Source organism: Penicillium citrinum, assembly GCF_028827155.1.
Source record: "Penicillium citrinum strain IBT 23319 chromosome Unknown utg000009l:1.0-4274883.0:1.0-4276374.0, whole genome shotgun sequence".
In the NCBI taxonomy this organism is placed as follows: domain Eukaryota; kingdom Fungi; phylum Ascomycota; class Eurotiomycetes; order Eurotiales; family Aspergillaceae; genus Penicillium; species Penicillium citrinum.
Window position 1 is genome coordinate 3269546 of NW_026622694.1, and position 23381 is coordinate 3292926.

The following is a 23381-nucleotide window of genomic DNA, read 5'->3' on the forward strand; positions in this document are numbered from 1 at the left end:
TGACTCGTACATACTGGGGGCAAGGGATTACCGTGCCAGTGGTGTACTAGAATTGGTCGAGAAAAATGCCCCTGAGATATTCAATCCAGTCCAACTACTGTACATGCCAGGCCCGCTTCTTTTTCTTATTTTTTTTATTTATTTTTAGAAATGTTCTACTAGGAAGACCATGTGTGAAAAGGAATATAGGCGTAGTCAATATATAAAAATGTTTGGCTTTTCTTTCCACAATGCGCCAGAACTCCGCATCTATGCTGGTATCAATATCAAAAGCAGAAAAGAAATGTGACAAGCTGTATTGAAGCAGGCTGACAGTCATCAAACTCATTAAGACACCGAGGACCTCTAACGCTTGCGCTCGCGGATTTTCCATTTGACTCCATTTTTGTTTGTGCCCCCAATGAGATTGTCCATCTTAGCCCGTTGCCAGTCGATTTCTTGTTCAGCAGCTTGAATCTCCGCGAATTGCTTGCGTAACGCAGTCAACTTGTTCTCGCGGGCCTCCACAGCACGCTTTCTGACTTTTCGTGCTCGACGAGCTTCAACGAATGCTTGTCGTTCGGCAGTCAATTGCTTAGGTGTCTTGCGAACAGATGACTCCTCAGATTCCTCCTCCATGGCATCATCATCTTCGACACGCTTATTCTTCATCGTACGTTGTTCTCCACGGTCATCGGCAAAGACCACTTTACGAGACTTCTTCTTTGGCGGGGTATTGAAGTCGAAGTCATCCAAATCATCGAATCCATCAAACTCGTCGTCGTCCACCTCGTCCCGTTTCTTCTCTTGGTGCTTTGTGCCCAGAACCTCATTCATACCATCCTGCAGCTTTACTTCACGCTCCAGGCGCTCGATCTCGCGGCGAATACGCTCTCCAGCGGTTCGAAGATAGCCCTTATCTTGGGTCTTGAGAAGTTTGATAGCATCGTGGCTCAGTCCCCGGGCGGCTGCTGAATCGCGCGTTGCACCAGCGCCTCGTCCATGTCGCCCTTGCTTGTTGTTCCTATCTCCCATCATACCAAAGTTGAACTCATCAGGGTTGCGATCGCGGGCCTTCTCTTCGAGTCGCTTGAGCTTCGCCTTCTTTGCATTGTAGTCTTTCGCGCGAAGCGAATAGTCCTGTTCTAAAGATTAACGCTGATCCAGGTCGATCTATGCGCGAGGCAAAAGAAAGATTAATTCGGTACAAACCTTGTGCTTCTCAAGAATACCCCATTTTTCACGACCCTCGAGCTGACCACGCTCGCGGTGGTTTCGCCGCTGAACGGCATTGCGCATTGAAGACATTTTGCGTCGCTATTATTTGAGCGGAGGTATTGGTAAAATGCAATAGAACGAAAAGTCAGAGATGCCCTGGTAGTCTCGATAGGACAAGAACAAAATAAATAAAAAAAATTGAAGAGCTGGTAGCAGGGCCCACCTGACAGTCCAAGTGGTGTAAAAGTCGAGATGTCTGGAGGGTTTTTTTTTTTTACTTCCGCCTTGGCTCTCTCCGCCCGAACTTCGGTTGCTCGCGCTCCGCATCAACACACCTCTTCTCACCAAGCCTCCTCATCGCCCGTGGTACCCAATTGTTTTGAACATCCTGACTGTTGTGTTCGCCTGGAGCCTTGGTCAGATTCTACTATTCTTGGACACAAGTCAATCGTCGCTGTTGCCCCGACCAGCCGACCGAGCACCGCTTCTCATAAACATCTATCTGATCTGCACCTGTCGACTTCAATCTCCGCACGAAAGAGCTTTCGGTCCCAATGGCCACACCATCGACGTCCTCAGATGCCTCGTCATCGAATCAGCCACAAAAGAAGTACAATCTACGGAACCCCCTACCTCTCTCAGCTCCCCAGGAGCAGGAAGTGAAGCAACTTTATTACAAACGTGTACGGGCACACTGCGCCCCCGAAATCAAGGGTATGTGACATCGTTCTTAGTGGCTTATGTTGTCTTATTGGAACTACTCCATACCTTGAGGTGGTGCAAGCTCTGAATAAATTCAACTCGGCCGCGTCTCACCTACCTACATATTCACATTAATCATGCCACACGGTTGAACGAACAATGAAGAACTAACCACCTTCTCATAGCTTTTGCTGAATGTGCTGTCAATCGAACTGTTACTGCTACCTGGGTGTGTCGCCAACAACGACTGACCATGAATTCGTGTATGCTCGCCCACGCAACTCGAGAAGAGGAAGATCGCGCACGTGAGGAATGGTTCGCAACGTACGAGGACCGACGCCGTGCCCGCGACGAAGACTTAGCACGTGTAGAGAAGCGTCGTGAGGAGGTAATCCGCATGATGCGAGAAGATGAACGGAAACAACAGCAAGCTCAGGGGAGGTGATACTGCTTCGGGTAATATTTGACATTTGTTTCTGCGATTCAATCACCTCTCCCTTTATAACCGGACATTTCTCTGGTGAGTGTATATTCTTTGTTTCATTATGGATCTCGGCGTCTGGGTATATCTTCTCGGGTTGAATTGCTTCTCAAATCTCTGTCGATTCAAGCATCCTGATGAATATGAACCATTTCGCATAGCAGGCGCTTTGAGAATCTCGAACTTTCGGGATTTCGGGCGCTTGCAAGATTACATGTTTGGCTGGTGATGGATTCATCTCTTCGGGTTATTGATGGGCTCATAGTCTTGCTTCCATGGGCAGCTAGACATGGAATTCGAGACACCATGTTTACTCTCCTCACGGCGTACAAATGGGACAATTCAGGCGTTTTTACGGGCATCTGCGGCATGATCTTCCCAATTTTGGAGCGAAGGGATGACATTTTATTATGTACATTATACATAAGATCTCTTTATTCTTATCATTTCCAAATCATTTGTCAAAATACCCCTTTTCCTCTTCTTTCTTCCTCGCCGACGCATAATCTACTGCGACGATAGATTGACCCATATGACCAGCAAATTCATAGAGAGCGAAAGCACAACACATCCTCTCCTAAATTGCCAAATAAAACCCTTTATTCAGGTCAAGTTTGCCAGAAATGCAAAGTAATACACCAGGCGCCATTAAACACCGTCCATCCCGAGATATAGCTGGTACAAACCTGTAAGTAGACTGCAAGAGAACATGACGCGGAATTAAGCATCATTCATTTTCTGATCCTCATCCGCATCGCCAGCCTCTCCCATAGCAGTGTCTTCACCAAAGATGTCTTCCATCTTTCCATCACCATCGTCATCATCCCCGCCTTCCTCGCCTTCTTCCGCGCCAGGCGCCGTTTCTTGTCCAGCTTGTTGTGACGCATCCGGCATTTCCTCCTCACCCTCACTTTCCCACTCATCCTTCATATTCCACCCGGTACCCGTGAGACAGAATCGCTCCGGCGGTAAACGCATACCTCCCACCAACACGCTCTGGTTGGCAGCACCGGCAGGTGCCCCATTGGGGCCTGCCGCAGCAGCATCGAACCCTCGAGAGACACCTGGGAGGGCAATGCGGTTTCGCTCCGAAGCAACCTCCATCAAGAATTCTTTAGGCAGGCCCGTTTGGAACTGATAATGCAGCCGCGACGCAATGCTCAACCTAAGAGCTGGCAATGACACACCGCTGGTTTCAGCAGAAGCAGCACCCTTCCCTGTTGCCCCGGGGTTATCTGCGACAGCGCCGGCATATCCTTCCGTGGCGAGGTGCACGGCGTCTTGGAGTACGTTGGAGGTATATCGGTATGCGAAATCGAGGAGTTGGAGGGGGACACGATCTTGATATGCTGTTACGCCAAGTGAGGCGAGAAGCATATGCACGAGTCGCACATCACGTGGACGTCGCGATTTCCCGCTGTCTTGTAGAGATGTGCCAGGAGTCTGTGGAGGTTGTGTGGTTGATGTAGTTGGTGCTGTTGCCGGCGCGGTGGTAGATGGTTGAGTGGCTGTGGTTACGGCGGGAGCAGAGGCGCTGTTGGCTGCTGAGGATTCAGCCGGTGGTGTCGCAGATTGAGTCGCCGGCGCTGAGCCCTGAGTTTGGCTTGGAGATGCCATCTCTCTGGTTGCAACCTAAACTGAACGAAGTCGCGGCAGACGGATTAAGCGTCAAGGGTGGGAAGATGAATTGATCGAGATCGTTATGTGCAACTTAGAAAGTGAACTGACAAGAAACTGAAAGCATCACCAATGCCGCGACTCAATACCCAAGAGTCAATGTAATCAGGAGGTAAACGCCGACTGAACGACGTTGATTGTGGCTGCAGCAAAGAGATTCGCGGAGTTCTGCTGAGGCCGAAAAGACCAGGCAGGAGCTCCGGTGTGACGCTAACCGCTTTTAGTAATCGATCACTTTTGGTCGCACCTTCTTCGAGCGACAGCAAAATGTATAGACGTACTATCTAATGGTTCTAGATCTATAAAGCCTAAATATTTACATAACTTATGGCATACACTAGGTAGAATTGCTCTATATGTTGTTACGATATTAGACGTTATACTAAGAAAGAAAGATATATATGTACCACATGTGTATATAGAACTCACTAGTTACTCTCATGCTCTATCCTTACAGCTAACTTCTGTTGGAATTTAAACAGTATTTAAAGCAAACATTTCTTTTCTCAAGCTCATCTAGAATTGGAAGTCCTGCTCTAGTATAATTATCAAACATCTTCGCGATACTTGTCCGCTAAATCCAGCCGTGAAGTTCTAGTAATGTAGAGTAAATGGTGAAATCCGAGATCCCACAGCGGGCGGCATTCCATGGGCGGGTCATCATCACCCACACAAAATGACTCTTCAACGATCAGACGAGTCTTCCACCACAACCCAAACCATTTTGAGACAAGAGTGAACATGGCGAATTCTAAGTAAGTATTCTTCTGGTGATTCTGCGGTCTATATGGTAGTACATTGTCTAACGGGAAAAAAAAAGGTTTGAGTACGTCAAAGACTTTGAGCAACCAGACATTCTGCTCCCCAGTACATGGATAGTCGTACGCATCGATGGCAGAGGCTTTCACAAGTAAGAAATGCCCTTTCCCTTGGGACAGATATATTGTTACAAAGATCTCTGTCCATAGTCTCCCAATATATGATTTGGAACCGACGTTTCGAACGAATGCTATGTGGCATTAAAAGTCTCTTCTCTGCCACCACTCAACTGATGCTGATATCGACGTCTGCAGGCTTTCGGACCACTACCAGTTCACAAAGCCAAATGATCGTCGGGCGCTAGACTTGATGAATGCAGCTGCTGTCGAGGTCATGAAAGAGCTCCCAGATCTATGTATTGCATATGGTGTCAGCGACGAGTTTAGGTATGACTATTGCCAAAGATTGCAGAAGATTCCTCCTCACAGACTCACTTTTTGACTAGCTTTGTCTTTCATCCCAGCTGTCAGCTTTTTGAGCGTCGGAGCGCGTAAGTTCAGCCCATCTCAGCGAATTTGGTGCATGTTTCTCGGTAGGCAATATTGTTGACTGGCTGCTCTTTTTTTAATTCAGGAAACTGGTGACGACTATCGTGTCGACCTTCACAGCATACTACATCCATAAGTGGACAGAATATTTCCCTTCCATGCCTCTGCACCCGCCATATCTGCCTTCATTCGATGGGCGGGCGGTCGTTTACCCATCAAACGGGCTTCTACGGGACTATATGAGTTGGAGACAGGTTGACTGTGAGTGTAACACTGCGATTCATAGCATAGAGACATTCGGCTAACCGCTATTTGTTAGGCCATATCAACAATCTTTATAATACAACATTCTGGATGATGGTTCTGAAAGGCGGTATGAGCAATACTGACGCTGAGCAGGAGCTCAAAGTAAGTTGATTTCCTTGTGATGTGATTTCCTCTTTCGCGAAAACGGCTGGTATTTTACGAAGCAATCATGCTTACTGTATCAGGGGACTGTCTCCGGTGACAAGAATGAAATCCTCTTTAAGCGGTTTGGTATCAACTACAACAACGAAGAGGAGATATACAAAAAAGGAAGCGTCCTTTACCGCCAGGTTTGAATGTCCAATTCTTCGCTTATTCCGACAATGCTGACCCATCGCCTCAGTTTGAGCTTCAAGAGCCCAAGTCACAGGAAGAAGAAAAGGATGGCACGGCCGTGCCAGAGGGAAAACAGTCAAGGTCACAGCAGGACAAGCTACGGAAATTACGCAGAAAAGCACAGGTGGTTGTTGATCATGTTGATATTATCAAAGATGATTTTTGGGAGAGACGGCCTTGGATTTTATCTGGAAAACCGGGAAAGCTACCAGCTTAGACGATGCGAAGGCCAAAAGAATAGAGAGAACAATTCATGAATGAGAAGATTTGAATATTGACTTAATTTATATAATTCTTCTCACCAAACGAAATGGGTATCTTGATCGCGGGACGATGCGAGAATAAATGCATATGCAAAGGCCTATATATCCAACATCCCAAACAGAGTAGCACAACTTTCAATGCAATATGCCGCCTTTGATATCTTTGTAACCAATATGCAAATCAAGCTATGGTTGAAGACTTCTTTTCTTTCTTGTCCTTTTTAGACTTCTTTTTTGAGTCCGATTCTCGATTTTCTTTCTTGGACTTCTTGTCCTCGCGCTTCTCCTTCACTTCTGACCGTGACGGGACTTCCTCTGTCTCAGTGGTATCGGCTGTTGAGACCGGTGTTGGATATCCCTCTTCGGAGGCAGATTGTTTGGACTTTTTGGACTTCTTTTTGTCTTTTGTATCGTCACCTCCAGTGCTTGCCTTTTTGGCCTTGCGATGTTCTTTCTTCTCCTTCTTCTCTTTGCGCCTAGCCCGACGCTCCTCTTTACTTTCCTTGCGTTTCTCTGATCCAGATGTTTCACTCGATTCAGTCACATCTCCATCGACCTTACGGCGCTTGCTCTTCTTCTCTTTGCGCGCAGCCTTCTCTTCCTTTCTCGCGCGACTATCAGAGTCCTCATCGTCAGAGTCACGCTTCCGCTTAGACTTAGACTTGGATTTTTCTTTCTTATCAAGTTCTGCGCCTTTGACATCGCTAGTCTTCTTGTCATGAATTGTTCCAGCAAGACCCTGTCCACGCACAAAAAACCGGTACAATTCACTTGTCAAGGCATTGCTTGTCTTTGCCGAAGTGGCTTCATAACTGTCGTCACCTACTCCCTTCAGCGCATCTTCGAATCCACGCAGCCACCATTGGTTTGTATGGTCCTTGGTCGTCTTTTTGCCCACGCCGTGGTTATTCTGCTTGCGTGCGACAAGAATAGGTTTCGTCAGGCCAAGACCGCCGTGAGGGCCAGGGCGTTGATTCGGGTTCAGTGGGTTACCGGGGCCACCCCAGCCGTGGCGCATGAGGTATGCTTGGGCATCCATATTCAACAGAGGTAAAGAGGCGATCGCGAGTGTGGGTTTGCTGGGTATACGTATGCAGCGCGCTGGAAGAACCGCAATTGCAAAGTCTGTCGGGCTCGAGTATGGCTGAGGTATGATGTTTATCTCATTTGTTGGGTCAAACACTCTGACTTGTGATTTAAGAAGATTGCGTTCTGCCAAGGTTCGAACGCCGGTGCCCTTGCAAGAGGGAAAAAAAAGTTGTTGGAGAAGGAAAGAAAAAATCCGGAGCGGCCCAGCGGTTCCTGACCGATAAGAAATTATGGACACCTTATATATGAGGCATGATAATCGTACCACAATTCGGACAATGTACGGACCAAACATGTTGCATGTTGCAGGGAGTAGGTACTAACTAGAGTACCTACACTCTAGTAGTTAATTATAGCTAGTTACCTATCTAATAAAAATACAATATTACTAGCCTAGTAACTGGGTACTGCCCGAAAAATAAGCTTGAAATTTAAAATAACATGCCGAGGAAATATGATAACTATTTATTTTTGCCCATCGCCAACTCCCAATGCTACACAACAGACGACAGTACTGAAATGCGTCCACCCGCAATGGACTAGTACGGCTTGTAGCGGTCCTTCTGTTTCTTATCTTTCCGCGAAGTCTTTGCCGATCCGGCTTGAGACTGGGGTTCTCCATCTTCAGTGGGCTTCCAGACTCGTACATATCCATCTTCCCCGCCGGTGAAAACGGATTGACTCTGATATTCCATTCGTCATTAGGCATCTGCGCAAGTAATTGACTCATTTGAGAAGAAAGACATACCTGTTCATCGAGGTATACAGAGCGCACAACCTCGTCGCCATGGGCACCTGGAAGGTGCCAAGTGTTAACCTGATCAAATTGCCATGTCGGACTAGATACCAACGGAATCAGATCCAAGCGCTTCTCACTAAAGGTAAGATAAAACGGTCAGTTATCTTGGAAACATTGATAAAAACGAGATTTACACGTGCGGGAAAATGTCTCGCAAGGGATACACATACATCTTATTTCCGGCAGCCATATATGGGCCCTGGCTACCGATGCACAGCTGCGCAACATACTCGCAATCCAAAGAGCCACGAACATCACCAAACTGCACGGGCTCGGGCCCTTCACCGGGTTCGTCTGGGTCAGTAGCTGGGTGCACAGAGAAGTCTTCATCGTGGCTGAGGGCGTAGATGGTACGATCTGAAAGGAAGCCAGCATGATGTATGGAGCCGTGGTTGATGACCTGCACCAAGGCCTCGTCCTCGTCCACCACAGTTGTATCGTAGATGTTTACAAGTCCGTCCGTGCTGCCAGACAGTAAAATATTGCTGCGGCTCGGGTGATATTGAAGCTGTGTACCACCAATCGCAAGGCGCCGTTGTCAGATTATCCTTTTCTTTTCTGTTCATTTTGGAATAGGATGGATGCCCAGATCTTGGGTGAGGGGAACTAAGCTCACCTCTGTGATATCATCATTGTGACTCTCTACATACTGGAGACGAGGGGCTTGTGGCGATCTGATATCCCTACAAAAGAAGTTTAGTGAGTTGATTGTTGTTTTGGTCGCACATAGAAATTCGAATTGACGTGAAGTCAAGTGAAAGAAAATCAACAGCAGAGCGATCTATGGCTGATCTCTTTTTCAATAAGGTACACATACCAGAATGCAACAATTGCTTGGGAGGAAACCAATTCAGAACCGGCGACAATGGTGTTGGTCTCCGGACTGCAAGCAAGCGAGAGGACGGGATTGTGTCTCGCTAAAGTAGACTTTAGTATTAGGCCAGATGTACGGGATAAAGCCAAGCCAGTTTCACATGGCAAACCCGGACCAGGATATCCTTGCATCAAAGCGCAGAAATTCCCCGACACCCGTTGAACGGACCCCGGAAATGCAGCTTTTCGAATTACAGGGAAATTCAAGACGTCATAGCTTGCGAGAGACTGGACTGAGACCAGGGAAAAATAAGAACTTACCCATTTTCAATTCCACTACGGCATTTCCAGCTCGAACATCCCACAATTTGGCAGTGCCTTCCCGACCTCCCGTAGCTAGGAGTTGGGAATCCCCAGTAGGAAAGCTTCGCAAGGACGTGACACCTCCATCGTGGGCTTTGTGAGAAACGACAGATATCCGGTCGATATTGGTGGCATCAAATACACGCAAAGAATCATCGGATGAGATGGCGGCGAATGATCCTGGTGCTGACGAGGTGATGGAGTATATGTAATTCTCCGAAGGCAGAGACAGCGTCGAGGCGGCTGTAGCTTTGAGAGTAGGCATTTTCGAAGTACTCTAGATAGCCGAACCTTTTTGATTTATTCTTTTTTTTTCTTCGACTGAGGCGATATAGTCCTTGCAAAAGAACGTGGATGATCACTTGGCGCTGGCAGGTAGGGCGTTGTACTATGTAATCCACTAGAGCTGAGTAGAGGCACGATAGATGGGTTTACAGCCGGTCCGTAGCTCAATGATTTACGAGAGACGACAGAGGTAGCTGGATTAGAAGAGCAAGTATAAAGTATCTTGCCGACGTGTATACCATGAAGGCCCTGATGAGGTTGGAGCCAAGAGAAAATTCCCTTTCGGCGGGGCGTGGGGCTCCTCCGCCCGCATTTTGCAACGAAGCAGGAAGAATGTACACACTGGGAGAAACGAATGTTCTACATACAAGCACGAGATCTTTCTGATAATCTGTTGTACTACATAGTAGGTAGTTCTGATCCAAACTCCAAAATAGTTAGATCACTTTTTTTTTTTCCACTGCAGGTCCAATGCGGATCTAAAGCGGACCCTCGAGGGGTATAAGAACTCTACGGATCCCGGTTCTTGATAATCAAGAGCTGGGAAGATTTCCCGGGACTGAGTAATTCCGACGAGTCAAATACAAATACTCCGTCAAAGTTTCGCAGTTCTAGAAGTCGAGGAGTCTAAATTTCGCGACGATTGATCCAGTCACAAGTGAGGGAGCAGAGCCCGAACACGTCCGCGCAAACCTTAGGTGCATCAAGTGGGGGTTAAAGTGCAACCCTAATATTCTCTAGGGAAGCCATCGACGTGATGGCTGTGATGGCTGGGAGATCTGGAAGATGTACGTACATACATACAACAGAGTACATGTATGTAGTCACATAGTTAACTAAGTCATTAAGTACATATGTACTACAGTACAGTACTGTGCTCTGTATGTACATAAATGAGGGGCTGTCCAGCTGATCCACATTGGGCGTGATACTAGCCTATCTCTTGCCATCCAGTCAGTATCATTTCGGCTTGTGTTGGAATCATTGAAGCGCCGGATCGTCAGCACAATCGGTTAGGCTGCCACATTGGGGATCAAGAAGTGGAGATTGGGGGGGGGGGAACTTCGAGTCCTTCTGGTTGTGATATCAAAGTACGGTGTACTTTGTCTTTTCTTTGTTGGGCTGAGCAGTGGAGGAAGGGCGACTGTCTATACCAAAGTAGATTCGAGCTTAGTCCGGCTGTGAAAAGCAGTCAAAGAAAGTTAAAGAACCAGGGTGAGAAGCGGGATGACAAAGGGATTTAGGAAGGGATAAAGTTGATACATTCGATGGATGGAACCAGACAAGACAAAACCGAGAATTCGCAGGATGGGGGCCAAGTGCGAGTCAAGGAAGTGTGAGAGGAAGTGGGCCTTGGGAATAACCCAGCGACCAGGTTGAGGGAAAATGCTGACGAGTGAAAGCGAACCGAGCCCAGGGTGTTGCGCAAACCCGAAGTTCTGGTAAGGACAGGGGAGAGGAGTGTACATAATATGTTGTAGTACCAGTACAGATGTATTCTAGGTGTGCCAGAAATGAGGATGATTGAACAGCAGATATCTATCAGTGAGTATGCCATTGGCTTATAATACGAGACATGATCACATACTCCGTACACCTCCGTATAATAAATACCCTACATATATACATACATACATACATACAGTACGGAGTACAGGGTAGTGTAAGGACATGCTGGACCCAAAAGGATCCAGACGGACCGCCTCCCGCCCGCGAATAGCAGTGGACCCGTCGATCTTGGAGAATTCATTTGTGTACTTGATTATAGTTACTGGATGAATTGAGTATACATATTCTGTAGTAATATACACACATAGTATACTATTTGACTCGGTAGTAGTGGTAGAATAATAATATAGTGCTATCAGTTTTATTCATTCAATCAACTGCAATAGTATTTATACTAGCAGAACTGTATACGATTACTTGTAGATGTCCATAGTTCTGTTAAGTTAGTTACCACTACATACATACCAAAATAGTATGACTGTAAACGGAATACTGTAATACTCGATGTATCAGACCCCCTACCGATCACCATGATGAGCTCGCTTGGGTCTAGTGAGTTCCGTGCTTCTCTTCATCTTTCATCCTTCATCATTATCTTCCGCCCCCTTCTTTTTCTACTACTAGCTAGTACTAGTATCCAGCTGTGGTGGTAATTTCTGAGCATTTGGGAATTCGAGATTCTCGAATTCCACGCTCATCCTCATTCCCGGCTGTCTTCTCCCCGGCCGTACTCTTCTCGGTGGGCTCTCCCGCTCAACTGCCTGTGGACCGTGGACCCTCCCCCGAACTCACACCTCAGCGGCTACACAACCTTAAAAACCCTCTTCCTGCTCGTCTTTTGTGCTTCTAACCCCCCCCCCCCCCCTTTCTCGTTCTTTCTCCCTTCCTTCCCTCTCGAGATCCATCCTTGGGATGTTTCTGGGATTGGTTGAGTGGTGACGAAGCTGTGTGTTCTCCCCGACGCGACTGTTGACTCCTCAGGGCTCTTGAATCCTGCTTCCGCCCCTCCCCAACCCCAAACTGTACCCCCGGGGGGCCTCTTCGTCCCCGTCCTGCGTGAGAGCCCCGATAGTGATTCAGTCCTCACCAACGTCGCTTCGGTATATATTTCCTGACGATCTGAAACATCTATCTTTGCGTATCCTCGTGTCTTGTCTCATTGCCTGCATAGCGTGCCCTTTTCCCTTCTAGTGTCGTTCGTGGTGGCTGGGAAGCTCTGTCGATGCCCTTGACCAATTCTCTTTGTGCGCGATCAGTGATTGCAATCTGTTTCTCTCTAAACCCCCTCGTTTGAATCTGCAGACTTGCTGCATATCCGTGACCCCCTCCATTTATCAAGATTAGACGACAAATAAAACAATACTGTGCCGACGACGACAACCATCGCCTTCACCACTATCACTACCACTACCACCACCACCATGACTTCTCCGCCTCCTTCAAAACGGTACAAGTCCGAGTCAACGCCTGCCAGCGATGCTGGCCGCTCGAGGTATTATCACTCGCAGTCAGTACCCTCGAGTGAGCGGGCTCGGTCGCGGCAGACGTCGACGGCCATGGACATCTATATGATTACCGATCGTGATCCCTCAGAAAGGGACCGGCGATACGCCGGCCGTTTTACGAGCAATGGCTCCGTCGCGTCTCATGCATCACAGGTATCTCATGCTTCGCGCCCATCTCCACCGATGCTCGTCTCGAATCGCAAGTATGTCCCGCACATCCCCGAAAATGTTGTCATTACATGAACCGAGTTGCCTTCTAAGAATATTTACTGACCAATGCCTTGATGAAATATAGAATCCCTGAAAAATATCCTCCATACCAAGAAAATGGTCGCTTGTATCATAGTTACCGTAAGGGGATTTACATGCTTCCATGTGATGACGACGAACAAGATCGCCTCGACATCTTCCACAAGCTTTTCACGGTCGCGCGAGTCTCCGATGGCTTGATTTATGCACCTCATCCGCCCAACTCACGAATTTTGGACCTCGGATGTGGAACGGGGATATGGAGTATTGAAGTTGCGAATAAATACCCGGACTCCTTTGTCGTTGGTGTCGACATCGCACCAATTCAGCCGACCAATTTCCCGAAGAACTGTGATTTCTATTCCCCATTCGACTTTGAAAGCCCATGGGCGCTGGGAGAAGACTCGTGGGATTTGATTCATATGCAAATGGGTAGTGGCAGCGTGGTTAGCTGGCCGAGTCTTTACAAGCGCATCTTCTCTCACCTTCGCCCCGGTGGCTGGTTTGAACAAGTGGAAATCGACTTTGAACCGCGTTGCGATGATCGTTCGCTAAGTGGACTGGCTTTACGCCATTGGTACTCCGCGTTGAAGAATGCGACAGAGTCCCGCACCAGGCCTCTGGCCCACAGCTCACGCGAGACCATTCGCAACCTGCAAGAGGCCGGCTTTACCGAAATTGACCATCAAATGGTCGGTCTACCTTTGAACCCCTGGCACAATGATGAGCATGAGCAAAAAGTGGCTCGCTGGTACAACCTCGCCATTTCAGAGAGTATCGAGTCACTCAGTCTGGCACCTTTCAGCCGTGTCTATGGCTGGCCTGTTGACAAGATCCAGCGCATTGCGGCGGATGTTAAAGCGGAAGCCTTCAATAAGGATATCCACTGTTACAATATCCTGCATATTTATCAAGCACGCAAGCCATTAGCCAATTGAATGGAATCAAACGGCAACGACAAGGCAAATTTCAAGTTGGTCAATCGCAATGCTGAGTTGGCCCGCGATACTCAGCATGAGCTGACGACAAAATGCTCCTTGAAACATCATCTGCAGAGCAACAGATTAACAGATAAACACATTGGCTGCTATCGATTCAATCATGCCAATTTACAAACTCTCTGCTCCTCAGTCGATGCATCTTGAGTAGTCATTCGCGAAACAAAACTCGATCCCCGGAATTCACGACAAAACACGCTCTCTGACTGCTACAAATTCCAATCAAAACAGCCTGGAAGCAAAGAAATCTACATTCCTATCTTCTCCTTCCTTTTCTCTTCTATCACAAATGACCGGATCTTTTTTTCTTCAATTCGCCGAAGACCGTCCCAGCTTCATTTACACTGCTGGAATAGGCATCAATGATCATGACCTGCTTTATATCCCTGTTCTTTTCTTTTCTTTTCTTTCCTTTCTATTCTCATGTTCCTTTTGTCTTTGCATGCTTTCTAGCATATACGGCGTTTTGGGCCGAGCTTTTCTTGTTTCGGCTTGGTGTATATACCCAGGTAGCTAATTGCACCTTAGCTCTCGTGGTTGAGTTTGCTAGCAGATAAATCAACATTCCTCTTTGCCGACTACAATACCTAAAATGAGACGCCTTCAGAAGATTTGAATAGCTTACTCGTATCAGATCTAGGTAGCATTCATATACTATCCATATCGAAAGGGTATCTTTTCTTGAGCGATGAACTAATCAAAATGCATAATCATACAAGAGAAGGACTTGATATGTCTCTGACTTCTCCCAGCAGTCGACAATATCCGACTTTTTAAGAACGCCTTGCCATCCTAACGCCTTTATCCCGTGCAAGTAACAAGACAAATCCTGCCTCGCAGTATTCCGAATAGAAGAGAAGCCGCTTTTAGCGCCGCCGATTTCTAGTTGCGCCACGCGACACGCCGTTCGTGGCAGATCGAGTGTCTTTATCGGTATCACCGGTGACAGCATCTCGTCCAGTACCGGGTGTTCGTCGTCGCATTGTACCGGGGCCAACAGCAATAATGTCTTCACCGCTGTCACTATCCTCAATATCAAGGAGAACAGGCACGCCGAAGATGCCGGTTGCGTCTGCTTCGATATCAGTCTTGACCCGATCGAGGGTCACGACATCGGGTTCTTCATCTTCAAGATCGAGACGACGCTGGTGAACCTGTTCTGCAGGATGGACGTCAAATTCGTCCTCTCGCTCGACATACTCTACATTCTCCTCGACTTCGCCGAAATCTGGAGCCAATGCAGACCACTTTTGAGGACTGATAATTGACCAGGTATACACACATCCAGATTCAAGGCCGCAGGCGACTACCAATGGTCGTGATGGATGCCATTCTACCACGCCGAGTTCTTCACGTGGTCCTTCGAGGATCTTGACAAGTGATCCGTGACCACGTTCCCAGACATAGACGTCGGGATTCATGAATGTTGTAGCGGAGACAAATTCGCCCGTTGAAGAGAATGTGACATGGTTCCAACTTAATCTGTTAACCACATCCTGGAATTTGTGCTCAACTTGGAGTTTGATGTTGGAGGGTTCCAAGTCGATACCGAGTTGTGAAAGATCGGGCATGAGGACGGTGCGAATCACTCGATCGGAGCTATTGACTAGAAGGTCTCTACCATTACTAGCCAGACGTAAGAGAATGACGACGCCGTTACAAAGGCGCATGGAGTGGATTGTGGTGCAAGTTTCCGTTTCAATGATATTGATCCATCCTTTCGAAGTTCCTGCAATTATGTGATTTCCAAAGGCCGTGAATATGGTCACGCAAGTTGAATGCTTTGCATCCTGAGCCGCTTGCTTTGCTATGACAGCTGGGTCGATTTCCTCGCCATTTGTTGCTTGTGGACGGAGAGGCGCGGAAGGTAGGATTCGTTTGATGGGTTTTGGAGAAGAGATGTCGACTAGAACGGGCTGGTCCTCGAAGAGAGAGGCAACAAAGAGGAGACTAAAAAACATAATTGTTAGCCCTTGCACTAATCATTGTGCGAAGTATTGGAGAAGAAAGACATACTGATTAAATGGATGTAGCTCTGCGATATACACAGGTGCCTCGAATCTGACTGTCCGCACCCGTGAGCCGTCTTTCAGGTCCCACAGAATGCACTTCCAGTCTTGTGAGGAAGTGAGAAGATACCGACCATCTCGTGACCAGCTACCAACATAGATATTAGTACCGTCCATCCGTCAATTCTTGTCCCATGACCAAGAGAATATACCTGAGAGATTGAATTTGGCGAGTGTGACCCTGCAACTTGCGAGCTACACCATTTGTTTCAATATCAAAAATGACAACAGTACCATCAACCTATTTGTAAATGTCAGAATTCAACGCGGGGTTCGACTTTCGAGGGTTGAAGGTCAGGGAGGTGGGCGTATTCACTCGTCCAGAAGCTAGGTAGTCGCCGGTATGATCGAATCGCAAACAGGTCGCATGGCCACTTTCTTTTGATAGTTAGGATAAGTCTTTCCCAATCCATGACTAAATAGAGTAACATACGAAGTTTCTCTGTCAGCGTGTCAGGGTAGTCCTGCGCTAGGACGAAGGGGTCTATAAGAGACAGGTTCATTGCGGCGAGTGGGGGCAATAATAATAGAATCTGAGGCGCAAAATCCCCATGCGCCTGACAAGGGGACCCTTCTTCGGTTAATCAAGCATTCAGGATATGCTTGAATCAGTCGCATGCAATGTCAACCTGTAATAACGTGGTGCACACAGCTGTCAATATTTCTCAGTGAATTGTTCCCATATCCGAATCGGCCAAGGTGAATATCGCGCCAAGCAAGGATGATACCTCCCATTTCTGCCACCGCCTACCCCTTTTAGTGCCCTATGGCCGGCCGAAAACTCAAGCCCCATCAGACGGGTGAAGGTCGCCTCACCATCTCCCTTTCAACCTTCCCCGACACGACCTCCATCCCTTCCACCATCCAAGAATATCGCGCCCCGCATCGCGATATCTCTTCAGGTGAACGCCATACGCGAAGCCACTCCGTGCGCCCCTATTTCTCTCTTTTCCAGGGCTCCGTGACGCTTCGAAACCCCAGGTCGCGGGCGCCCTCGTGGCAAGGGCTGCCAAAGGCCTCAGCCGGCCAGCTGCTTCCACCCTACCTTCGTTTCATCGCTTCTGCGCGCGTATTTGGCTTGTGGGCATCCGAAACCCCAGTCTTTTCAGTTTTCGCGCTTTAACGACTCGGCATCTTTCGTTATTCCCAGGTTCGCGCCAATACCCCCGGACCTCTCAAATCCGATTCCGGGTTTATCAGTTTCGCAACCTCAACCGCCACGATGTCGAACGTTTTCTTTCCTTTCTCCAAGGCGCCTTTGCGCACCATCAAGGAGATTCAGTTTGGTCTTTTCTCCCCCGAGGAAACCAAGCGCATGAGTGTGGTTCATGTGGAATACCCGGAGACGATGGTACGTGATTCTTCAGCTTTATTTCTAACGAAACAAACGAAATCTCAAGTGGCTCATCTAACACTTTGTTTTCTCGCAGGATGAACAACGCCAAAGACCCCGGACAAAAGGTGTTAATGACCCTCGCCTTGGAACTATCGATCGCCAGTACAACTGTGAGACTTGCGAAGAAGGTCCAAAGGAATGTCCTGGACATTTTGGCCATATTGAACTGGCTGCTCCAGTTTTTCATATCGGTATGTGTCTGCTCCTAACAAGCATGACATCGAACGGATGCTAATCTACAAATCTCCTTCCAGGTTTTCTGACCAAGATTAAGAAGCTACTGGAAACTGTCTGCCACAACTGTGGAAAGATCAAAGCCAATACGGTTAGTCATCCCTCACTGGGATGGCAAACTTTTAATGGCATTATTTTGCTAACTTTGAGACCAGTCTGATCCCAAGTTCAGGGAAGCTGTACGTATGCGAGACCCGAAGCGACGATTCGATAACATCTGGAGACTCTCCAAGGATGTCCTAGTTTGCGAAGCCGATCCGACAGCCGACGATGAGGATTCTCAGAAGAATGAGAAGGAATATAAGCACGGTGGGTGTGGTAACGCTCAACCAACTGTTCGAAAGGAGGGCATCACTCTTGTGGGCTCATGGAAGCCCAGCAAAGCTATGATGGAGGACGAAATGGCTCAGCCAGAGAAGAAGGTTATCACACCAGCGATGGCCTTGAACATCTTCAGAAACATTTCTCACCAGGAGGTCGAGGTTATGGGCCTAAGCAACGACTATGCCCGCCCTGAATGGATGGTTCTCACAGTTCTTCCAGTCCCCCCTCCCACCGTTCGCCCCAGCGTTATGATGGGTGCTACGAGTGGATCCCGTGGTGAAGATGATTTGACTTACAAGCTTGCTGAGATTGTTCGTGCAAACCAGAATGTCCAACGCTGCGAGCAAGAAGGTGCTCCGGAGCATGTCATTCGTGAATTCGAGTCCTTACTGCAATATCATATCGCCACTTACATGGATAATGATATTGCTGGTCAGCCAAAGGCGATGCAGAAGGGTAATCGCCCCGTCAAGGCCTTGCGCAGCCGTCTTAAGGGTAAGGAAGGTCGTCTGCGACAAAACTTGATGGGAAAGCGTGTTGATTTCTCTGCGCGTACCGTTATCACGGGTGATCCCAACTTGTCACTTGACGAAGTTGGCGTGCCTATCTCTACAGCACGTATCTTGACATATCCCGAGGTTGTTACTCCCTATAACATTGAGAAGTTGCAAGCCCTGGTTTCGAATGGGCCCAACATGCACCCTGGTGCTAGGTATATTGTTCGTGATAACGGCGAGCGTATTGATCTTCGTCATGCGAAGCGTGCTGGTGCGCAGCAGCTTCTTTACGGCTGGAAAGTGGAACGCCACATCGACAACGGTGATGTGATTCTGTTCAACCGTCAGCCATCTCTTCACAAGGAGTCCATGATGGGTCACCGCGTTCGTGTGATGCCATTCTCGACCTTCCGTCTGAACTTGTCGGTTACCACTCCTTATAACGCTGATTTCGATGGTGATGAAATGAACTTGCACGTTCCTCAAAGTGAGGAAGCCCGTGCTGAGCTTGCTGAGCTTGCATTGGTCCCCAAGAACATTGTGTCCCCTCAGCGAAATGGTCCTCTTATGGGTATCGTGCAGGACACTCTTTGTGGTATTTATAAGATTTGCCGTCGTGACACTTTCCTTACAAGGGATCAAGTCATGAACCTCATGCTCTGGGTTCCCGACTGGGACGGTCTTATCCCCCCTCCGGCTATTCTGAAGCCTCGTCCTCGCTGGACCGGAAAACAGATGATCAGCATGGCTTTCCCTACTGGTCTCAATCTCCTCCGTATCGACAAGGACAGCTCACCGCTTTCCGAGAAGTTTAGCCCTCTGAACGATGGTGGTCTGCTGATCCACGGTGGACAGCTGCTGTATGGTATGCTCTCTAAGAAGACCGTGGGTGCCAGCGGTGGTGGTGTAATCCACACCATTTTCAACGAATATGGCTGTGATACTGCTGTGAACTTCTTCAATGGAGCTCAGACAATCGTTAATTACTGGTTGCTGCACCATGGATTCAGTATTGGTATCGGTGATACCATCCCCGATCACAATACCATTCAAAAGATTGAGGAAGCCGTTCGCGAGCGTAAGCAGGAAGTCGAATCGATCACTGCCAGCGCCACCGAGAACACCTTGGAGGCTCTGCCTGGTATGAACGTTCGTGAAACCTTCGAGAGCAAGGTCTCGCGTGCCTTGAACAACGCTCGTGATGAGGCTGGTGCCGCCACCGAAAAGAGTTTGAAGGATATCAACAACGCTATCCAGATGGCTCGATCCGGTTCTAAGGGTTCTACAATTAACATTTCCCAAATGACCGCTGTCGTCGGACAACAATCCGTGGAAGGAAAACGTATTCCCTTCGGCTTCAAGTACCGCACACTGCCACACTTTACCAAGGATGACTACTCTCCTGAATCCCGTGGATTCGTTGAGAACTCATACCTTCGTGGTCTCACACCCACTGAGTTCTTCTTCCACGCCATGGCTGGTCGTGAAGGTCTTATTGATACTGCTGTCAAGACTGCCGAGACTGGTTACATTCAGCGAAAACTGGTCAAAGCCCTGGAAGAAGTGATGGTCAAGTACGATGGTACTGTTCGAAACTCCTTAGGTGATATCATTCAATTCATCTACGGTGAGGATGGCCTGGATGGTGCGCACATTGAGAACCAACGTGTTGATATCATTCGATGCTCTGACGAGAAAATGAGGGAACGCTTCCGCGTTGACGTGATGGATCCAGAACGCAGCCTCGGACCTGAAGTTCTGGAACAAGCTAATGAGATTGCTGGCGATATGAATGTCCAGAGGTATTTGGACGAGGAATGGGATGCACTGATCGAGTCTCGTAACTTCCTCCGCACTGTTTGCAAGGAGGACGAGGAGATGATGCAACTGCCCATCAACATCCAACGAATCCTGGAAACGGCACGCAGCACATTCAATATTCGCGAGGGTACTATCAGTGATTTGCACCCTGCAGAGGTCGTTACTCAAGTCCAATCACTCCTTGACAGACTTGTTGTTGTTCGCGGAGATGATCCTATCTCCCGTGAGGCGCAACATAATGCCACTCTCCTCTTCAAGGCTCAAGTGCGCAGCCGTCTCGCCTTCCGTCGACTAGTTACAGACTACTCGCTCAACAAGCTTGCCTTCCAACACGTTATTGGTGCCATCGAGAGCAGATTTGCTCGTGCTGGTGCCAACCCTGGTGAAATGGTTGGAGTTCTCGCAGCCCAGTCCATTGGTGAGCCTGCCACCCAAATGACACTTAACACCTTCCATTTCGCTGGTGTCTCGTCTAAGAACGTCACCTTGGGTGTACCCCGTCTCAAGGAGATTCTGAACGTCGCCACCAACATCAAGACGCCTTCGATGACTGTCTATCAAGAGGGAGATAAGACCTTCGATAAAGAGGGTGCGAAGCAATTGCGAAGTGTTGTCGAACACACCAGTCTTCGTTCCGTTACCGAGGCCACTGAGATCTACTATGATCCAGACATCCAGTCCACTGTCATTGAGAATGACCGAGACATGGTGGAATCTTACTTCATCATTCCTGAAGATGTTGGCGATGATACTTCATTGCAATCCAAGTGGCTACTTCGTATCGTCCTTAGTCGACCCAAGCTTCTTGATAAGGGTCTCACCGTCCAAGATGTTGCCACAAAGATCAAACAGGCCTATCCCAGGGACATTGCTGTTATATTCAGTGATAACAACGCTGATGAACAGGTCATTCGTATTCGTCAGATCCAGGATTCGAAGGATGAAGAGGATGACGATGTGGAGTACGATGTTACCCTGAAGAAGCTGGAGCAGCACCTTCTTGATACGCTGACCCTTCGCGGTGTCCCCGGAGTTGAACGTGCTTTCATCAACGAGAAGAGCAAGGTTCGCGTTCTGGAAGATGGCACTCTGTACACGAGCAAGTCGGACCCTCTCTGCAAGGAGTGGGTTCTTGAGACCAGTGGTTCATCACTTGCACCGGTTCTTTCTCTCCCAGGTGTTGATGCTACTCGTACCTACTCCAATCAGTTCATTGAGATTTTCGAGGTGTTTGGTATCGAGGCTGCTCGTACCGCTGTGCTTCGTGAGCTGACTCAAGTGCTGGCTTTCGATGGTTCTTATGTCAACCACCGTCACTTGGCGCTGCTGGTCGATGTGATGACCGTTCGCGGTTATCTGACTCCGGTTACTCGTCACGGTATCAACCGTGCCGACAATGGTGCGCTGATGCGTTGCTCTTTCGAAGAGACCGTCGAGATTCTTCTGGAGGCTGCCGCATTCGGAGAGCTTGATGATTGCCGCGGTGTTTCGGAGAACTTGATTCTGGGACAAATGGCCCCCGCTGGAACGGGAGAGTTTGATGTTTACTTGGATCAGAATTTACTGAACACAGTAGTGTCGAACAATGCTCGTTTCGGTCTGATGAACACCGTTGGTGCGAAGGATGCAATTATTCCGGACGGAGCTGCTACTCAATATGACAGTGCTTCACCAATGGCGAGCACCCCATACATGGTCGATGGCGACCCCGATGCCAGCTTCTCTCCTATCCGACAAGCTGGTGCTGAATCGCCTGGGTTCCCTGGCTACCAGCCGGATCTCAGCGGATTTACCAGTCCTGCAGCTCGCAGCCCTGGCGGTGGTTACTCTCCTACCAGTCCGTTCAATACCAGCCCAACCTCTCCTATCTACGCTCCATCTTCGAGCTACTCCCCTACCTCTCCTGGTATGGGTATGACCAGCCCTGGTTTCTCTGGTGCCTCTCCTGGTTTCTCGCCAACAAGTCCATCGTTTGCTCCAACATCCCCGGCATACTCGCCAACATCGCCTGCCTACGGTCAAGCTTCGCCTACTTCGCCGTCTTATTCACCTACGTCGCCTGGGTTCTCGCCTACCTCGCCAAATTACAGTCCCACGTCGCCCAGCTTCAGCCCCGCCTCGCCTGCTTTTAGCCCGACTTCCCCTAGCTACAGTCCTACCAGTCCTGCGCTTGGCGGTGGACGGCACTTGTCCCCCACGTCCCCAACATCTCCCAAGTACACACCCACCTCGCCTGGGTGGTCTCCTACGAGCCCCCAATCTTACTCGCCGACGTCCCCTAATTTCTCTGGCTCGCCGACGTCTCCGGGATATAGTCCGACTTCTCCGGCTTATAGTCCAACGTAGGTATTCCAACGTTTCAAAAGTAGCATTGTGCTCTCTCTAATTCATCTGAATAGGTCTCCTCGCCAGTGAAGTTCGGTCAGACAAGGCACGCTCTCCTAGAGCGACTGTATCCTTGTACCAACATCAAAACTTTGAAATAAATTACAAAAAAGAATCATTTGCACGTGACATCTCGGAATTGGATGGTCATATTATCTTTTTAACGATTCGGGCTCGTTTTGCCCCTTCGATTGTATCTGTTTTTAGCAACTTTCGCGCGAGCCTTTCGCATGCCTTATTCCTTACTTTGCCCCGCCGCCCCTGAAGATGCCCCTGCTTCCTTCGTCGCTTCGTTTCCAAAATTGAGAACGATATTTGTTGCCCCTTTCTTCATGAGTGAACCTGGATGGATTTACGAGGAAGCATTAAGTTGCCGAGAGTCTTGCTTTTTGGATACACCACATGACGGTTCGTTCTTAGGGCTATGTTCTCGAAAACGTCCTCGTTGCTTAAAATCCTCTGGGAATGCGCCATGCTTTTAGATTTTCCCCCAATCTTTTCTCATTTTTCTTTTGCATGAAGAGCGCAATCGGGGCTTTGTATCTGCTTTGATTTTCTCCCCTTCTGTACACAGGCCTCAGGGAGCTGAATAAAAAGAATTTTAATGACATTTGTCTCCAATAAGTCTACTATAGAGTTGTAGCATTGTACTTTAATCGATGACCTATCTATCCTGTTTTGGTCAGTTGCTATGACGCCGTGAGTCTGCCTGTTGGTAATTTTCCTTTGATCATACTATCTGAACTGCACGGCCAACCTCGAGTTGTTCATTATAA

General features: G+C 48.4%; 10 protein-coding genes across 10 annotated transcripts; 5 read left to right on the plus strand and 5 right to left on the minus strand.

Annotated features, from left to right (window-relative positions):
• Positions 1-345: 345 nt before the first annotated feature.
• N7469_010698 (rRNA-processing protein UTP11) lies at positions 346-1287 on the minus strand (the record flags this gene model as incomplete). Its single annotated transcript, XM_056649603.1, has 2 exons — positions 346-1119; positions 1192-1287. The coding sequence occupies 2 exons, from the start codon at positions 1285-1287 to the stop codon at positions 346-348; spliced, it is 870 nt and encodes a 289-aa protein (XP_056496734.1).
• Positions 1288-1751: 464 nt separating this feature from the next.
• Positions 1752-2344, plus strand: N7469_010699 (uncharacterized protein; the record flags this gene model as incomplete). Its single annotated transcript, XM_056649604.1, has 2 exons — positions 1752-1911; positions 2085-2344. The coding sequence occupies 2 exons, from the start codon at positions 1752-1754 to the stop codon at positions 2342-2344; spliced, it is 420 nt and encodes a 139-aa protein (XP_056496735.1).
• Positions 2345-3100: 756 nt separating this feature from the next.
• Positions 3101-3997, minus strand: N7469_010700 (putative transcription initiation factor TFIID, 31kD subunit; the record flags this gene model as incomplete). Its single annotated transcript, XM_056649605.1, has 1 exon — positions 3101-3997. The coding sequence occupies one exon, from the start codon at positions 3995-3997 to the stop codon at positions 3101-3103; it is 897 nt and encodes a 298-aa protein (XP_056496736.1).
• An 801-nt stretch (positions 3998-4798) lies between these two features.
• Positions 4799-6223, plus strand: N7469_010701 (tRNA guanylyltransferase; the record flags this gene model as incomplete). The annotated part of the gene is made up of 8 exons (XM_056649606.1): positions 4799-4812; positions 4878-4967; positions 5131-5262; positions 5322-5366; positions 5450-5625; positions 5684-5772; positions 5856-5960; positions 6014-6223. The coding sequence occupies 8 exons, from the start codon at positions 4799-4801 to the stop codon at positions 6221-6223; spliced, it is 861 nt and encodes a 286-aa protein (XP_056496737.1).
• Positions 6224-6450: 227 nt separating this feature from the next.
• N7469_010702 (uncharacterized protein) lies at positions 6451-7308 on the minus strand (the record flags this gene model as incomplete). Its single annotated transcript, XM_056649607.1, has 1 exon — positions 6451-7308. The coding sequence occupies one exon, from the start codon at positions 7306-7308 to the stop codon at positions 6451-6453; it is 858 nt and encodes a 285-aa protein (XP_056496738.1).
• Positions 7309-7897: 589 nt separating this feature from the next.
• Positions 7898-9598, minus strand: N7469_010703 (WD40 repeat domain-containing protein; the record flags this gene model as incomplete). Its single annotated transcript, XM_056649608.1, has 6 exons — positions 7898-8041; positions 8107-8233; positions 8328-8665; positions 8774-8840; positions 8975-9074; positions 9292-9598. The coding sequence occupies 6 exons, from the start codon at positions 9596-9598 to the stop codon at positions 7898-7900; spliced, it is 1083 nt and encodes a 360-aa protein (XP_056496739.1).
• Positions 9599-12548: 2950 nt separating this feature from the next.
• On the plus strand, positions 12549-13819 carry N7469_010704 (class I SAM-dependent methyltransferase; the record flags this gene model as incomplete). Its single annotated transcript, XM_056649609.1, has 2 exons — positions 12549-12835; positions 12928-13819. The coding sequence occupies 2 exons, from the start codon at positions 12549-12551 to the stop codon at positions 13817-13819; spliced, it is 1179 nt and encodes a 392-aa protein (XP_056496740.1).
• Positions 13820-14745: 926 nt separating this feature from the next.
• On the minus strand, positions 14746-16451 carry N7469_010705 (Set1-mediated histone H3-K4 methylation subunit Swd1; the record flags this gene model as incomplete). Its single annotated transcript, XM_056649610.1, has 5 exons — positions 14746-15829; positions 15896-16036; positions 16101-16189; positions 16265-16326; positions 16382-16451. 5 exons carry the CDS (start codon positions 16449-16451, stop codon positions 14746-14748), a joined length of 1446 nt encoding a protein of 481 aa, XP_056496741.1.
• A 263-nt stretch (positions 16452-16714) lies between these two features.
• Positions 16715-17071, plus strand: N7469_010706 (uncharacterized protein; the record flags this gene model as incomplete). The annotated part of the gene is made up of 1 exon (XM_056649611.1): positions 16715-17071. One exon carries the CDS (start codon positions 16715-16717, stop codon positions 17069-17071), a length of 357 nt encoding a protein of 118 aa, XP_056496742.1.
• Positions 17072-17136: 65 nt separating this feature from the next.
• N7469_010707 (DNA-directed RNA polymerase II subunit RPB1) lies at positions 17137-22566 on the plus strand (the record flags this gene model as incomplete). The annotated part of the gene is made up of 4 exons (XM_056649612.1): positions 17137-17299; positions 17379-17535; positions 17599-17669; positions 17734-22566. The coding sequence occupies exons 1-4, from the start codon at positions 17171-17173 to the stop codon at positions 22564-22566; spliced, it is 5190 nt and encodes a 1729-aa protein (XP_056496743.1). The 5' UTR covers positions 17137-17170.
• Between the last annotated feature and the right edge of the window lie 815 nt (positions 22567-23381).